The 18,232-nt window shown below is 37.5% G+C and overlaps 1 protein-coding gene across 1 annotated transcript in view; it reads right to left on the minus strand.

Moving 5' to 3' along the window:
• The window catches only part of STXBP3 (syntaxin binding protein 3), a 48,266-nt gene extending 32,621 nt beyond the window's left edge, over window positions 1-15,645 (minus strand). Inside the window, exons 1-4 of the mRNA XM_040626963.1 lie at window positions 15,503-15,645; window positions 5,004-5,053; window positions 4,329-4,410; window positions 140-216 (exon numbers count right to left, since the gene is read on the minus strand). Coding sequence (XP_040482897.1) covers window positions 140-216; window positions 4,329-4,410; window positions 5,004-5,053; window positions 15,503-15,551 — 258 coding nt within the window. The 5' untranslated portion in view covers window positions 15,552-15,645. The remainder of the gene's footprint in view (window positions 1-139; window positions 217-4,328; window positions 4,411-5,003; window positions 5,054-15,502) is intronic.
• Between the last annotated feature and the right edge of the window lie 2,587 nt (window positions 15,646-18,232).

An 18,232-nucleotide genomic window follows, 5' to 3' on the forward strand; every position in this document is an offset into this window, starting at 1 on the left:
TCTAACAGAAAAACTTTCCTAAGCAAACTAGTGTATGGCACTACTTTTCTAATAAAGAATGTTTTATTTGAATTTTCTATGAGAAAATGGTATCAGTGGTGAATGATGAACATACCTTTTAAAGATTCAAAATACTCACCTTTGATGTTGGAGAGATAAAATAAAGAGCTTTCATTTGTCTGACAGGTTCTCGATTCTTATAAATATTCTCCACAACTAATAAAAAAAAGTAATTTTATATAACCAAGTATTTATACACTTGAAACAATTTTAAAGTAAACTTTACTTCTTATTTATAATAGGGAAACACATTTACATATACTGGGTTTAACATTTTCTTTGTCTCCATCTGATAAATTAAAAAATCCCAAAAATGTAGGGATGCCTGAATGACTCGGTCAGTTAAGCATCCAACTCTTGATTTTGGCTCAGGTCATGATCTCAGGGTCCTGGGATCGAGCCCCACATCAGGCTCCATGCTCAGCATGGAGTCTGCTTGTCTCTCTCCCTCCCTCTCTACCACTTGCACCCCCCCCTCTCAAATAAACAAACAAATAAATAAAACCTTAAAAAAAAAATCCCCAAAATGTATCTTCCCTAAAACTAAACTCTGGGCTAAATGCTCATGATGAGAAAAAAAAGATAAAGCAGCTATTTCATAGTTAGGTCTATCAGCATAAGCAAGCAACGTGCCATGAAGAAAGCAAGAAAATGCACTAAAAATTAAAAAATGTATTTCTTTCTCAAAATATTCTACTATAATAGCAAATATGATACCAGATATCAGGCTAAGCACTTAACATGAATTATCTGTTAAACCTTACAGTATTATATAACAAACCTGTAAAGTAAGTATTTACAAATGAGGAAAATGAGGCTTGAAGTTGTTAGGTAACTTGTCCAAGTCACACAGCTAGAAAGTAGAACAGGTAAGATTCCAACCCAGATCTGACTGACTCCAGAATACAAATTTTTAACTGCTATAATATTCTTCAAATAAACTGCTATTAACTCTTATTCTTTTAAAACTCTGCAATATTTTTAACAATGATATACGACAATTTACTCAATTACAGTTTTATTATTGAAATTAAGTTCATAAGATTAACTTACATAAAATGAAGTAAATTTAAAACTAGTAAACTCTCTACTGTCAAATTAACTGTTAAAACTGTATTAAAAAAAACACTAAAGTATCATTCTACAAATCAAGAGAACCACCTTTTAAGACTAAAGTTGACAAAGGTCCTGGAAAGAATTAAAAAGATTAAACTTGGGGTGCCCGGGTGGTTCAGTCAGTTGAGTATCCAACTCTTGATTTTGGCTCAGGTCGTGATCTCAGGGTTATGGGATCAAGCCCTGTGGGGGCTCTGTGCACAGTGGAAAGTCTGCTTGAGATTCTCTCTCTTCCTCTCCCTCTGCCCCCATCCCGTGCTTGTGTGCAGGCACACTCTCTCTAAATAAAATAAATAAATACAATCTTCAAAAAAAAAAAAAGATTAATCTAACAGGCAAAGGAGGCTACTGTTGGACTTCCCTGGTAAATATGGTGAATCATCTTTTTATTCCTACATTTATACTAGTATAGGTTTATCATAGCTCCTATTAGGATATCAAATAAGGTTTCCAAGGAAATATTTAGTTTTACCGTTATCTCCATTCCCAACAATTGTAATTTCACCTTTAAAAGATTAAGGTTGGGGCGCCTGCGTGGCACAGTTAGGCAACCAACTCTTGGTTTCAGCTCACATAGTGAACTTGGCAGGTCGTGAGATCAGGCCCCAAGACCAGCTTCACTCCAAGTTCACTTCAGGTTCTCCCTCCCTTTCCCTCTGCTCCTCCTGCTTGTGCTCTTTCTCAAATAAATAAATAAATCAAAAAAAAAAAAAGATTAAGGTTAAATCTGTGTAAACTTACTTTTATTGCTGAATATTCAAAATCAAATGTCTTACAGTCATCTTGTGCTATATATACTACTATGTTTGGTGAGTAATGCACATGTTAAAATGTGAAAATATGATATGATTTAGAATACAGACTTTGCAAATACTCTGAAATGTCTGGTTAATAATAGCACAAAGTGCCACTTCTTCAATTCCCTGGAAAATGGATATCTAATAAGAGATTTTTAAAAAAGATTTTTATGATTATTCCTATAACAGTAACAAAGGAATAATCTAACTCCCAGTCTATTTTTTAAAAGGATTCTACTTTATTCCTCACTGAAGTAGCCTCATACATGCATTTTTTTCTCATCAGTTTTTTAAAACTTCTAAGACTCTACTGAACATTTTCACAAATGACCTGAATGATGACAGAAAGTATGATCACTGAACCTGCAATGCCAAGTCTAATCGAGGGAATCTCAGTTTGAGAGCCCATGTGGGACTCAAAAGGACTGTGACAAGTTCAAGTTAATAGATATGACGATGATTAAACCAGAGCAAACCGAGGTGACAGCAGAGGATATAAGGAAGCAATGTGCTCCAGGATAAACAGTCCTTATGAAATGCTTCTCAAAAAAAGAAGAAAAAAAAAAAAGCTTCTTGTGGTCAAATAAATTTAGAAAACTGAGTACTACTCCTGAACCCAGGGGATCCACATACACACTGACATATAAAAAAAACTCTGGAAAGTCCTAAAGAAACCTGTTTAGCTTTGTCTAATGCTATTTCCCAAACTTACTTGGCAACAGAATCTTTTCCTTGAAGAATACATCAACACTGAACAGACGCTAAGAAACAATGGTCTACAAAAATTCAATAAAATCTCCCTAAAGTGCAAAATGGTTCTGTAGTTTCATAGAGTTTTCATACACATTAGCAAATGGTTCTCACTCTAGTTGCAAATCAGAATGACCTCTGGAAACTTAAAAAACTTTGTGGCTTAATCAATATTACATTTGTCCAATAGTAGAAAAATCAAGGCTTTAATCTTCTAATTTCTAGTTGAGAGCTTTTTCCACTGAGAAGACCATAAATACCATAAAGACAAACTGAATATATAATCAATAATAAAAGATTATATATTAAAGATTTTATATATGTAAATATCAAAATAAACATTATTAAAATTTTTAGATAAACCTCCCATTATACACAATGCTCAGGTTTTCTGGAAAATACTGGTAGATTTGAACCTCACAAGTAGCAGTGACAGAGGGTACACATCCTACATGAAGTGCCAAAATATAAAAGAATTATATTTGACTTTTTAAAAATTTGTATTTATTTGAGAAAGAGTGAGAGCTAGAGAGAGAGCAAACACACACAGAGGGAGAGGGAGAAGCAGATTCCCTGCTGGGCAGGGAGCCTGACATGGGGCTCAATCCCAGGACCCTGAGATCATGACCTGAGCCAAAGGCAGATGCTTAACTGACTGAGCCACTCAGGTGCCCCTATATTTAACTTTGAGTCTCAGTTCCCTCATTACCAGTGAGGGTATTTAAATCTCTTTAAAGGGTTGTCATGGGGTGCCCAGGAGGCTCAATTCATTAAACGTCTGCCTTGGGCTCTGGTCATGATCTCAGGGTCCTGGGATTGAGCCCCACATTGGGCTCTCTGCCCGGTGGCAAGTCTGCTTCTCCCCCTCCCTCTGAGATCTCTCTCAGTCTGCGCTCTCTCAAATAAATATAGAAAATCTTTAAAAATAAAGGGTTGTCATGAAGATCAAATTTAAATAAATGAGTGAAAGGATGAGGAGTTTAAGGACGATGATAGGATTATAAATGTTATAAAATATGAGTATTATTCCTAAAAGGTAAGAGAGATTAAAATCTCATTAACACAATCCTGCCTAATGGAAGATAACTTGTGGCAGCATGATTTTTTTCATAATGCCATTCTAATGCTGATTTAAACTTATAATTAACTGTCTCATTTCTAGGTAATAAAGAGAAACTTAAGAAGTCAATATTATACACTTGTAAATATGTACAAAAGTTGATTTTATAACATAAATCTTAACTATCTACTTAAAAGCAATATGTGAAAACCAGTAACATTTATAAAAACAAGGAGGTAAATCAAGTGTGTCAACATACAAAACCATTATCAAATATAAGAGTTAAAAATTTCAGTAACAAACTCAACAAGGCAACTGACTTAGTTTTGGTCAGGGGTACTGAATTCTCATCTCAGCTGAAGAAAAAACTTATTCTGAAGATTCACAGAGAAAAGAATGTCCAGTGTAATTATTATGGCTAGTGTTATAAAAATAATAAAACATAACCCCCTCAGAAACACAATGTCTAACTAAACTTTATCAATACTTTGAACTTTCCCAATCACAACGGGAAGTTTTCATGATGAGTCCTGGTTAGCGCTTACCGGTTATGCCCTCGGCTAGAAGATCTGTCATTTTGCAGCATGATGCCAAAAGCTTCGTGGTAAATTCATCTAAAAGCATTACCTTAAAATGAATATAAATTAAGAAATAGTATAAGTACTTGATTGCCAAGAATTCACAAAAGACAGAATGTAAACATAGACCTTTTATGATATAAAATGAAAATATTAGGACAGCAGGCAAAATGATCTCAACTCACCTTTTAACTTGTGTGACCTGGAGATTTATTTTCTCAATACACATACATATAATATCATATATAAGTAAGCAAATAGAAACGTTTCCATTTTGAAGCAGAGAACTTGTTCGTTTTATTTTTTTGTGAACTTGTTCATTTTAAATGTATCTTGGGTTTAACATCAAATTTTCTTATAAAATTCCACTTCTGGAATAATAAATATTCTAGTGCTGTTCTGATCATTCGCCATGGATTAATTCATTTAATCTTTAGAACCACACTATGAGGTAATACTATCCCTATTTTATAAACAGGGACAGAGAGATCAAGGAATTTATCCAAGAAACCACAGCTATCAAGTGGTGAAGCTGGGATGTGAATGCAATCAGTATAGTTCCAGACTCTATACTGTTACAGAAGTATAATAAGGATAATATATCGATGTCCTCAATTAAAGGGCAAAATATGCAAATTCTACCTTCCATTCGCCTTCTTTCTTGCAGTCATCAAACACTGTTGCTTTTATCTCTGCCAAAAAAAAAAGAATTATTAATGAATCTTAATCAACAGTTAGAAATATAATAATAGAATAACTACTCAAAAGATGAAAAACCTTGGGGAAGTATCCAATTTGAAAATCTGCTAACCTACATAAAAAGTACATATACTTGTTAAACTTTAAGTGAAAATCCAGTTATCTTTAATACCTAACATTTATTTATTTTTAGAGACAGCATGCACGCATACCAAGAGGGAAGGAGAATCTCAAGCAGACTCCCTCCCACTCCCCCGTGCCTGAGCAGGGAGCCCAACTGGGGGCTCCATCCCATGACCTTCAGATCATGACCTGAGCCAAAATAAAGAACGGGATACTCAACTGACTGAGCCACCCAGGCACCCCCTACCTATATTTAAACTGTAATATGTTTTTAAACTTTTGAGAATAAAAATATTATGAAAGACTAATATACTTAAGAATATATTTAAGTATATAAATGTATCTGGAAAATATTTCTGAAACTATTAACTGATTTGCTTTCTCCTATTCTACTTAAATCCCAAGTAAACAAGATGAAAACAAAACCCATAGGAAAATCCCTAACTAGCCCATTGCTAAATTATATCTGATAAAACTAGGTACTTTTCTTCCTGGTTTACTGCATTACAATTTTCAACAATTTATATTATAGCACTATTCAGTCTTGATTTATAATCAATAAATATTAACATGCTCCTTGCAATGAAAGTATAAAATACACACCAGATTTCAAAGACTTAGTACAAAAAAGGGATGGAAAATATTAATTTCTTATATTTACATGTTTAAATGATAACATTTTAGAAATTTATTATTAAAATGATCCTCATCCATTTCCTTCTACTTTTTTTTTTAAATGTGGCTATTAGAAAATTTTAAATTATATATGAGGCTTGCATTCTATTTCTACTGGATAGTGCTGCCTTGGAATCCAAAGATACCTAGACAGTATTAGCATCTTAAAAATAAACAATAAAGAAAAAACTAGCTTTGTGGACTAGAAATTAGGGGCATCCATGAAAAGTGATACCGTCACAGGTAAGATATGTTTGGAAGGGAATCAAAGGAAATCACATCAACTAATATTATAGAACTAAAGAGGTATTTCCTCCAAATACTCATGAAAATTATTTGACCTTACATACATTTCTCTAGCACCCCAAATATGGATATATCTCAAAGACTCAATTCCCTTATTCTGCTTGCTCTACTCTCTCCCTCAGAAAGCATATTCATCCTTAAAAGTTTCATCTATCAGATCCATCCTTCACTTTTCCCCAACATTATTGAGATATAACTGACACAAAACAAAACTTTAAGATATACAATGTGTTGATTTGATACACATATACTGCAATATAATTATCACTGTAATGTTAGTTAACATCTCCCAACACCTCACATAATTACCATTCTTTTAGTAATTTGGGGGCATGAGAACATTTAAGATCTATCTACCTTAGCAACTTTCAAGTATATAGAACAGTGTTGTTATCTATAATCATAATGTTGTGCATTAGATCCCCAGAACTTACCTTCTAAATGTAAGTTTGTACTCTGACCAACTTCTCCCTTTATCCCCTAACACCCAACAGTCCTTCAATTTTCTACAAATCTTACAGCCTATCTCCTTCATTCAATTATACAGTACAGGTTTAAGCACTTACATGCCTCAAATTGAGATTATAGTTCCCTAAAAACTGCTCTAGAATTCTCTAAGAATTTTATTGGCATTTTCTTAGTCATAGTCTTTGGATATTTCCTCCATCCCCCATATCCAATAATCAGGCAGTGTTGATTGTTCTTTCTGGTGACTGCCACTAACCCCAACTGTTAACTAACAGATGATTCTCATCATCTCTCACTGAACTACTCTAACAGTCTCCTACCTGGATTTCCCCTTCGCCATTTCAATCCATTTTTTCACATTGCTGTCAATTATCTTCCTGAAGCGCAATTTTTTATTTATATCAAAGCCTACCTCGAAATTCCCTCAAGTGCTCACTCCTGCCTACAGAATAAAATCTAGATTTTACAATATCCTCTACCACATGGCCTCCGACTACTAAGTTGACCTTCCACCAGTTCAAATGCTACCCAAATAACAACTAATACCAACTACTCCGCTTTGCTCATTCTTTCCCCTAAATGCAGAAGGAAATGTATTTAAAACTAATACCAAAGAGGGAATGAAAACTTCGAAGGGAAAAATGAGAGTAGAGCTAACTTAGTATGCTGCATCAGCAGTATGGTAAAGTATACTTGCACAACTATCTTAAATCACAGGGAAACTATTAATAAACCTGGTGACAACACAAGAAACTGGTTTGTCTGGAAAATAGGAAATCATCTATGAATAACAATTTTTAAGGAAACCAAAAAACCTAGCAATGTGTAAGTCATAAAGGAAATAAGAGGGGAAAAATACCAGTACTAAAGATAATCTCAACATGGACCTGGAAAAGGTACCCTTCTCTCTTTACCTGCTTTTATCTAAATCCAGATCTCAAATGCGGCTCCCTTTTCCGTGATTTACACCTATGTATTTCCACCTGCTCACTAGATACCGCAACTTTCACTTAACACTGTATTCTCAACCTAAACTATTTTTCCCTCCAAAACTGTTCCTTCTCTTTTCTTTTACCAATAAACAGCATCATCTGCAACCTAGTCTCCTAGCCCTGAGTCCTGGTCTAGGATGACTCTCCCCCCGCTTAAATCCTATTTATTCTGTCCCCAGAATCTCTCTCATACTCTCCGTCTTCTATCTCCTTTGCCACATTTTGACCTTCTTTCTTGGACCAACACCATAACAGTCTCTTTGCCTCCCACTCCAATTTATCACCCAAGTGCACATCCTCTTCTAACATCTATGAGGTTTTTCTAATAATAAAATTATTACAAAAATGGAATCAACATATATACATTACTCTGTCACTTGCTTGCTTTCACTAAATATATATTATAGACACCCTTTATACAGACTATAAGCATATAGATACAAATACTTCTTTTTGATAGCTACATTACATTCCTTCGTACAGGCACACCATAATTTATTCAGCTATTCTCCTATATGACAGGTACTCATCCTGTTTCCATTTTTGCCACTATAATGTTGCAATGAAGATCTTGATACATGTATCTTTTTTTTAAAGCCTTTATTTATTTGACAGTGCCTCAGTGGGTTAAGCCTCTGCCTTCAGCTCAGGTCATGATTCCAGGGTCCTGGGACTGAGTCCCATATTGGGCTCCCTGCTCGGTGGGGAGTCTGACTCTCCCTCTACCCTTCTCCCTGCTGTGCGCTCTCTCTCTCTCCCAAATAAATAAAATCTAAAAAAAAAAAACAAAAACAAAAACAAAAACAACCTTCATTTGAGAGAGAGAAGAGAGAGAGAGGAGAGAGTACATGTACTAGAGCGGGGAGGGACAAGCAGACTCCCCACTGAGCCCAGAGCCCACCTCGGGGGGCTCAATCCCACAACCCAGAGATTATGACCCAAACTGAAGTCAGATGCTTAACCAACTGAGCCACCCAGGCGCCCCATACATATATCTTTATTTACCATTACTTTTATTTTTGAAAGTGAGGTTCCCGTGAGATTGCTGGCATCAAAAAAAAATGTGTCCCTTATTTTACTGTATGTTGCCAAATGCTTTCTCAAAAGCTTTTAAGCATTCACATTCCCACCAGCAAGCTTCCCAATTACAGCATGATATCAATCCGATGGGTCAAAAAAAGGAACTGGTCTTGATTTACATTTCCACTAAAAATTATCAATTCAATGTCCTAATCTGCAAATCAACTGTTTACATCCTTTATTGCTCTATTGAGTCATTATCTTTTCCTTATCAATTTGCAGATACTCTATAGATTAACCCTTTCTTCCTACATGTGGTCAATACTTTCTTTGAATCTGTAGTTTAGCTGGTGTCTTCTACCATATAGGAATTTACAATTTTTATTTAATCGGGTCTTTTTTTTTTTAAATGGGATTTGGGTTACCAGTTAGTTTTTTTAAAAGTCTAGCTCATGCTATCCTATATTTTCCCCACATTTTATTGTTTTACTTTTTACACTTTAGATCTTTAATACATATGGAATTCATTTTAACTTGCTAAAGTTGGACTAGAATCATGCTTAAGTAAATAAACAAGGAGCAAAGAATCATGCTAAGCAGATGTCAGAGCAAAATGCCTTAAGACACAAATGATTTGTAAAATGTCATTAAACAATGAAAACCTAATATTTTTATGACCTAAACAAAACAACATAAAAGAAAAACTATGGCATAAGAGAAACTATGAGGAATGCAAGTGGACGGGACGCCTGGGTTGCTCAGTTGGTTAAACATCTGTCTGCCTTCGGCTCAGGTCATGATTCTGTGGTCCTGGGATCAAGACCTGCATGGGGCTCCCTGCTCAGTGGAGAGCCTACTTCTCTCTCTGCCTGCTGCTCCCCCCACCCCAACAAATAAATAAATAAATCTTAAAAAAAAAGGAATGCAAGTGGAAATAAAGAAAATATAACAAAATGAAGATCTAAAAAATGAAATCATAAGGAATTCAAGCTCAAAGATCTTAAAGAACATGTGGTCCAAACTCCTCATTCTTTAGGCTGGGAATATTAAGTATAATCTGGAGTGGAAACCAAGTCTTCCAACTCAGTCCAATGAGGAGAAATAATAAACCAGTCTTTTATAAGTAATGCATAATGACAATGTGTTTGAAAAATCAAAAAGCCAAGAGTCAAAGCAGACTTGCAGGCCATAAAGAAATGTACATTCTCAGAAACCTTACACATGTCACTAAATTCCTAATTAGGATTCCAACAGATTCTGCTGACCTGTGGCCCAAGTTATTTAGTGAACAGGTAAGAATCTTTTTTTTTTTTTTTTTAAAGTAGGCTCCAGGCCCAGTATGGAGCACAATGCAGGGCTTGAACTCATGACCCTGAGATGAAGGCCTGAGCTGAGATCAAGAGTCAGATGCTTAAGTGGCTGAGCCATCTGGGCATCCCAGGTAAGAATCTTTATAAAGGTAAAACCAGGGGCCCGGGGCAGGAAAAAACGCAATACTCATTATTAGTCAGTTGAATAAAACAGATTGAACTGCACACGGGAAAAACCACTTAGGGCTTTCAAGGTATACTGTTTAAAAATTGTATGAAAGTAGAACATATGAAAACTGAGGACTACTTTAAGACCAACTAAATGTATACAAAGGCAAATATTAAAGCACTAATATTTCTAGGTAGGGACTTAGTAAATTCTGTATTTCTGTAAAGAAAATAGTTAACATTATAAGGTCTGGAGGGTTTCTCTCTTAAACATAAAGGTATAAAAATAAAAAGCTACTGTCACAAAATTATTTAATGGCAATGTAAGTCAGAATAGTAGTTATTCTGGGGAAGAGGTTAGGATTTGGACTGGGAAGGGTTATGGGATACTTGGAAACATTCTGTATCTCGATCTTACATGGATAAAAATTCATCCAGCTGTATACTTAGCATTAGCACACTTCACCATATGCTTAATGAAATCTTAGTCATTTCCCTTTAAAACAGAAGAAAACAACTTTCTTTCAGCATTGTTTCAACAGAATCTCAAAAATGCTATTTTTATTTATTTATTTTGCTACTGACTGATATTTGAGAGAGAAAAAAAAAATCTTTCCTTTTTAATGGTTCCCCACTGCCTAATGTCTAAACTGTTTAGCTCCAACCTACCTTTTAGTCTTCATCACCCTATTCCTTGCAACAAATACTCTATACTCAAAAGGAATTGTTGTGTTGCCTCTCCCATAAAAATTGCACTTTCTCATGTTGGGCCATGGCTCAGATTTTCCTCTGTCTGGCAAAATCCTACCACATTTCAATTGCACTTCCTCTTTGGAGTCTTCCTGGATCCACTCCCAGAGAGGAAATGGTTCTTTTTTTTTCTCTTCACACATGAAACCTTTTTGCACTACTTATAACACAGCACGTGCTACTTGTGTACCATCACCTCCCACTGAACTGTGAATTCCAGGAAGTAGAGATATATGCACCTAACATACTGAGCAGCATAGAGTAGATACTCAATTAATACTGATTTCAATAAATGTATGACTGTGCAAATATCCATAAATTAAAAGAATAAAATTTTGCTCAACAAGATAAACTTAAAATGACCAGGATAAAAAAATACATAAAACAAGAATAATTGATTAAAACAAACAAACAAAATATATATATATATATTTTAAAGATTTTATTTATTTATTTGACAGAGAGAGAGACAGCCAGGGAGAGAGGGAACACAAGCAGGGGGAGTGGGAGAGGAAGAATCAGGCTCTCAGCAGAGGAGCCTGACGTGGGGCTCGATCCCAGAGCTCTGGGATCACGCCCTGAGCCAAAGGCAGACGCTTAACGACTGCGCCACCCAGGCGCCCCAACAAAAATATATTTTATATGTGTTTATCTTTGCATGGAAAACTTGTAGAAGAATTTGTAAGAAATCTAAGAGTGGTTGTATCTGGAGTGGGAGGCTGGGACAATTTTCTGCTATCAAAATTTTTTTGCCACATCAAGGTATTTAGACACTTAAAAATATTAATAGCAAAGATTATGAAATAGCATGGAAAATGCTATGTCGATGTTAGGTATTTAAAAAAAAAGAAGTCACAGAATGACAAATAATAAAAAATGTATCTGTAGCTATACAAGGACTAAAAGGAAAATGTGAAAAAGGGGAAAAGCTTATTAAACATGTAAAGGACTGGCTTAAATGCATTCTGATTTCTTTTATTTGTAATTTTTCTAGATCAACTTTCTCTTAACACTTCCTGTAAAATATGTGCTATGAGTCACAGACATCAGACTATACTATTTACAGACCCAAAAAAAGACTGTGTTAAGGAAATAAAAATGCCATAGGTGGCTTAAGCTCGCTTTGAGGCTGATTTAATTAGTCTTGTTTTGCTGCTTTATTTTTTAAATAAACTTCATCAAATTTTTATTTAAAACCTTTTTTCAGTGATATTTTTGCTACTGCTTTTCTGTAGCAAAAAGTGGCAAATGAGAAATATCACACACTAGAAACTTTCATTGATTTTAAGTATAGAAATTAGTTTTGTAAATAAATATAGCCTTTGCACTCAAAATAGGAAAGCTTTTTGTGAAAAGGTGTTTTTATGACAGTCCCTAAAGGCTGATCCCTTCTCATGTTTTAGGTCTCAGCTCAAATGTCACCTACTCAGAGAAACCTTTCCTGATCCATCCAGCTAAAGTAGTCCCCCGCATATATATATCACAAACTGAAATGATGTTTATTTTTTGTTTACATTTTTATTTTCTATTATTCCCTACTTGAACACAAGCTTCAAGAAGGCTGGGAACTTGTCTGCCTTCTATTGCTGTATTGCCATAGGAATTCAATAATATTTATTGAATAAATGGGACTTTGGGTAGCAAAAAATGGAGAAAATTATAAAACTAATCTACTGTTTACTTTTAACAAGCATTTGCATTTTACTAGGGCCTGTCTGGAATTTAAAGCCTCTAGAAGACACAATAGTAGACCCAACTTTAAAAAGCTTATCAAGACACATTAGGCAGTAATGAAAAGTGCCATTTGAGGATAAACCAAATGCTACAGAAATATAGGAGGCTGGGTTAAAATAAGAAGCCACTATGGAGATAGTAGCCCCACTTGAGCCAAGATTTGAAGGCAGGCTAGCTAAAATTTGGATAGGTGAAGAACAGGGCATAATGGGAGCATTCTAGACAGATACTGGCATAAAAATGGAGAAGATTTTGAGTCAACAGTACAGGCTAGTTGAACATCAAGGTCATACAAGGGAAAGATAGATCATAAGGTAGGTTAAGGTCAGGTTATAAGTCTTCAAAACTAGACCAAGTATTTGAAATCAGCTCTAGACAACTGGAGGGCTCTCTCTCCACAGGTCTTCAAGCAGGAGATCAGCATGATCACAGCAAGAAAATTATTCTGGCAGCTATTGGCCAGATAGACTGAGAACAAGGGCTTGGAGGGATAGTTAGGAGGGAGAGGCTATTGCGATAGACTGAGCATAAGATAAGGCTCTGAACTATGGTTTAAATTAAACATTACTGAAAGTCAGTCACATGACACATTAACTCTGCAGCCAGAAAGATCTGAGTGTGAATACTAAGTCTATATTTAATAGCTCTACCAGGTTTCTAAAAAATAGCTTTACTGAAATATAATTTGCATACCATATAATTTACCTAAGGTGTACAATTAGCTTTCAGTATATTCAGAATTGTGCATCCACCACCATAATAAATTCTCCCCATCTTCTCCTCCCCCAAGAGGTACACAACTGCCAATCTACTTTCTGTCTCTATAGATTTGTCAATTCTCGACATTTTATGTAAATGGACTCATACAATTTGTGAATGGCTTCTTTCATCAGCACAACTTTTTCAAGATTCAATATTGTAGCATCTACCAGTACTTCATTTCTTTTTACTGCCTAATAGTCCATTGTAGGGACATACCACTTGTTATTTACCTATTCATCAATCCATGGGTATTTGGGTTGTTTGATTTTTTTTGGCTATTATGAATAATACAGCTATGATAATAGCTGTATCAGTTTTAACATCTATGAAATAAAGATAATAATTCTTACCAAATTTTAATAGATGGAAAGAATAATGCCTGGCACAGAATAAATGTTCAAAAAAAATATTAGTTTCCTTCTCCCTACATTTTGGGTAAATTAAAGGTTAAGTTATTTAGCTTTCTACCATGACCTAACTGTACTATCTTCAATCTAGCAAAACCCTTCCCCAGGCAAATGCAGGATTCTCCTACCTCTTCGAAGATTCCTTCATCATTTCTTACAGACTCTATCATCTTTTGCTAACAGAACTCAGAGTTCCTCTTCTGTCTCTCTCTCTACTTTACACCCATCTTGTTTTTTAGTTATGTTTCTATTTATACAAAGATTCAAAGAACTATTTTTTAACCCTGACATCTCTTTCCTTCCTTTCAGTCTCCCGTCTTATCTTACCAGCATCTGACATCCTGGTGCAACCTCAAGTTAACAGCACTAGACGGAAATTTTGTTATGTCTAAACTCTCCCACTTGCCCAGTTTCCACAGTATCAAAACTCATGTTACTATCATTAACTGGTTTTTCTGATAAATGCTGATGTTAAGGACCATATATACTTGGAAATTATTTATACAATGCAACTGACTACCCATTTTCACATAAATGTACTTAAATACCATTGTGATTGAAAAATACTACCAAATCTTAAGTCACCCATGCAAATCTTAAAAAAAAAACAGAATGCCAACCTTATAATTATCGAATTTTTAAAAACATGTTATCATAACTTATTTTCCCCCTTCTACTTATACAGTCGTTTTTAGTATCTAGTATGTTCAGCAATATGCCAGTTACTGATTTGGAGCTTTAATTTTATACAAGGAACTCTGTAACTCTCAGAATTTTGTTAACTCAAGTCATTTCTATCCTTTGCTTAACACGCTGGAGTCAGAAATACTAATTAGATGTTACTCCCTTTTCCACTACTAGGCCATAATTAATTTCAACTCAGCAAGCCAAACAATGATGGTTCTTCCTGTTTGGTGGTTTCATTCCTTCTCTAACCTGGCTGACCTAGGTTCTGGAGCGATTTTTATGAAATCGTAGATGATAAGGCAGAAGAGAGAACATCAGTAACTAACAAGCAGTAGTACAGTCCTAACAGCAGGGAGTGGCCCCGAGAGTGCAGAGAGAGAAGTGAAGGTGCAGCTTTTGCCCCGAGATTTAATCATTCAAACGGTTCCTTCTCAGGAACTCTAGAAAGTGGGCTCCTCTAGACATACAGGAAGAAGGATCTATTTAACAGAAAGGTTTTATTTTTCTTTTAGAGGACACCGAAAAGTGTAGTTATAAAACCCTGCTTGGTACTAAAACGAAGATGCAGAATAAGCAATCTCTGGGAACAAGTGTGGGGAGAAGGGGAGGGACGGGTTACAGAAACACAGTGCACAGACTGTCCCGGGTGGAGAGACATCACCGACTGGTGGGGCTCCGGGGGGGAGCCGAGGGGCGTGGGGAGCACCGCAGAGGACAGGCACAAGGGCCGCGGGAGAAAAAGCCAGGCTGGGGGCAGCTCACCCAGGGCGGGGCCTTGGGGCCAAAGCCAGGCCGACGCGAGAGGGTGCCCCATGAGAGGGAGAAGGCCACTTGCACCCGCACCCTGCCCATCCCTGGTGCTGGCAAGAAATAGGGGTGGGAAGGAAAGCAGGAAAAAGTCCCCACAGGGACGCGGCTTCCAAAGCAACAAGTGCCCGCGGCGGCTCCCCAAGAGACTGCTGGTCCGGGGCAGGAAAGCAAAGCACGGTGAGGCGGCCTCCTGGCCTTCCCTCTTTCAGCCCCTGCCCCACCGCACTCACTCTGCCACACGACGCTCTTCAGCCCCCGTTCCGTCACCGGCGGCGCCATCTTCCCAGCACTGCAGAGAAGCAGCCACCACCTCCCGCTCGCAACCTACTTTAGCAGCGAGAAAGCAGCTCGGCTGGCCCCGCCCCCACCCCCGGGCCGCGCCCTCCGGTGACGACACGCGCGACTGCAAGGGGATTCCCGCCCACCCCTGGACGGAGGCTGCGCAGTGAGGGTGGACTCTGCCTGGGCCGTCGTGCGCCCCCTAACGGGAGGCTGCGGCAGCAGAAATTCGTCGACATGCGAGGTCAAAAGCGAAATCGTGCCTGTCGGTTGACAGACAACGCGATGTAATTCCGAATTCACGCACACAGTACGTGAAGAAGTACTTCCTTCTCTTTGCAAAGGAAGTCTTCACTTTGCGAAGCCATTCATAATACACTCCACTCAGTAGCCAGCTCAACTACCGAATAGAAAATTTATGTCTTAAAGGTTTTATTCATTTTTCAAGGACATGATAATTGTGTAGAACTCTGAGGTCCCCTCCAGTGTGCCCCGAACTATGCAAGACTTTCAGGGCACTCAAATAAATGAAAGACCCACTTCTGAAGAATTTTAAATCTCCTTTGAGACCTCCATTCCTGGCATGTTGAAGGTAGTCAAAAGTTAGTTGAAAAAGCAAGTGCCTTGGGACGCCTGGGTGGCTCAGTGGGTTAAGCCTCTGCCTTTGGCTCAGGTCATGATCTTAGGTTCTCCTGGGATTGAGTACCACTCCACCTGCTTGTGCATGTGCTCTCTCTCTGATAAATTTTTTAAAAAATTTTCTTAAAGAAATTTTTGGCAGAGAGTTATCTCCTGAGAGGGTTTGTTTGAGGCAAAATGAAAGTAATCAATCACAAAATAAATCAGTTTAGCTGCTGAGAGCCCCATCTGTGACATAACCATCATATACACTGTCAGAAAGTAGACTTTCCTGCAGATTTACAAAGAACCAATGGTCTTAATAGAAAAGTGGAAATAGTCACTATACCCGTAATAATGATGGCTAATATTTACTAAGTGCTATTATACGCAAGGTGTCATGGTAAGTGGACTATCTCATTGATCCTCAAAGCAACCCTTAAAGACAGGGAAACGGATACTAAGCTTGTGGTGGAGTGGGGACTACGATAAGGCATAAGCTACACAGAAGGCAATAGAGTAGTCTATGGGATAATTTGCAATATACGCTCTGTAGGAGAGAAGAGGAGAATGAAGAATAAAAGCAGCCATAAAATGGGTTCAAGCACAACCTGTGGCATTAATGGTTTTTCCATTCATGGCTTATATGGGAATGGAAGCTGGAACCCTGGCCTCTTTTAAACCTACTCTAAATGGACTCAGCTGTTCAGAATCTTAAACAAATGAGCACATTACTTCCCTTTTAGTAGAGGAGCTGAAGCCCCAAGTCATAAGAAAAAGACATGACAGTGCAGGCTCACCCTTCTGAAATGGTGCTTCTTGCCCTAGAGAGTCAAGCCAAGAGGGAGGAGTGAGGTGGGTGAAGTGCCTCCAGGTGCCAGGAAATGGCACGGAAAGGCCTTCTGGGGTTGGAAGTTTGACTTGGATCACATGGGGTACAGCTGTGGCTCATGCCCCTGAAGGCTGGATTCCAAGGTGGCTGTGTGTAATAGTGGAACAAATGTTGCCTTAGCTGCGCAAAGATACAGGTCCAGCCCCGAAATCCTGGCTCTGCCTCTTAGCAGCAGTGTGACTTCAAAGCTCTCAGTTTCATTGCATTTATGTGTTAACTATGATAAAACCTCACACAGCCCAACAAGACGAAAATACTTACTGCCATTTTACAGATGTGAAAACTGAGATTCAGAAGTTAAATAAATCATTTAAGACCTTGGAATGGCTCCAAGACCATTGCCCTTTCCGTTGTACCATATTGCATACCCTCCCTTGCTCCACCAATTCCGTATAACTTCCCTGAGCTAGCCCTCTCTTCTAGGTTGTTTGCGTAGGCAAGTTGAACAAGGAATTTGAGTCTCCTGAACATGACATGGCAGAGTGTAAGGTAAAATCCAGCAGCACTGGTCGGAGGCGAAACATTTGCCTGTGATGTTTTGAAAGAATTTGAAAAAGAAAAATAATCAAAATAACCAAGGGCTGAATGTAAAAGCTCTTGAGTTAGGGCAGATCATTCACACACCATCTTATTCCCAGGTCTTCTTCATTAATAACTGATGACTTAATCATGATGATCCAGAGAAATATTCTCCATAAAAATATCATGGATTAGTAGTTCTCATCAATGCTACACGTTTACTTGGTCCCTTGAGAATTTGTGTTTCAACTGGTTAGCTGTGTAAACAGGAGGGAGTTACTTGACCGTTCTGAGTCTCATTTTCCTTATCTGTATAAAAGAATAATATTATCTAGCTCATAAAGTTGTCCTGAGAATGAACTGAGTATGTGGAAAGCACCTAGAAGCACATGGTATGTGCTACATCCAGGTTTTGGTTTTATGTTCACCCAGTGTGGACAACCTTGTCTTCTGTGGAATTCTGACCAAAACAGCCCAGCCTCAGATGCCTAGGTAAAGTAGATGGCCACTTCATTTTCTGTGTCCTGGTATTCATAAGGCGTAAGTGTACTAGTCCCAGCTCCCTAGTGTGCTAGAACCAAGGATTCTGACCATTTGGCTTTAGCCCTTGGTTCTTTGGCCATGCCAGTCAGCCATGGACACAGCTCTATTT

This window comes from Ursus maritimus, unplaced genomic scaffold, assembly GCF_017311325.1.
Source record: "Ursus maritimus isolate PB19 unplaced genomic scaffold, ASM1731132v1 scaffold_12, whole genome shotgun sequence".
In the NCBI taxonomy this organism is placed as follows: domain Eukaryota; kingdom Metazoa; phylum Chordata; class Mammalia; order Carnivora; family Ursidae; genus Ursus; species Ursus maritimus.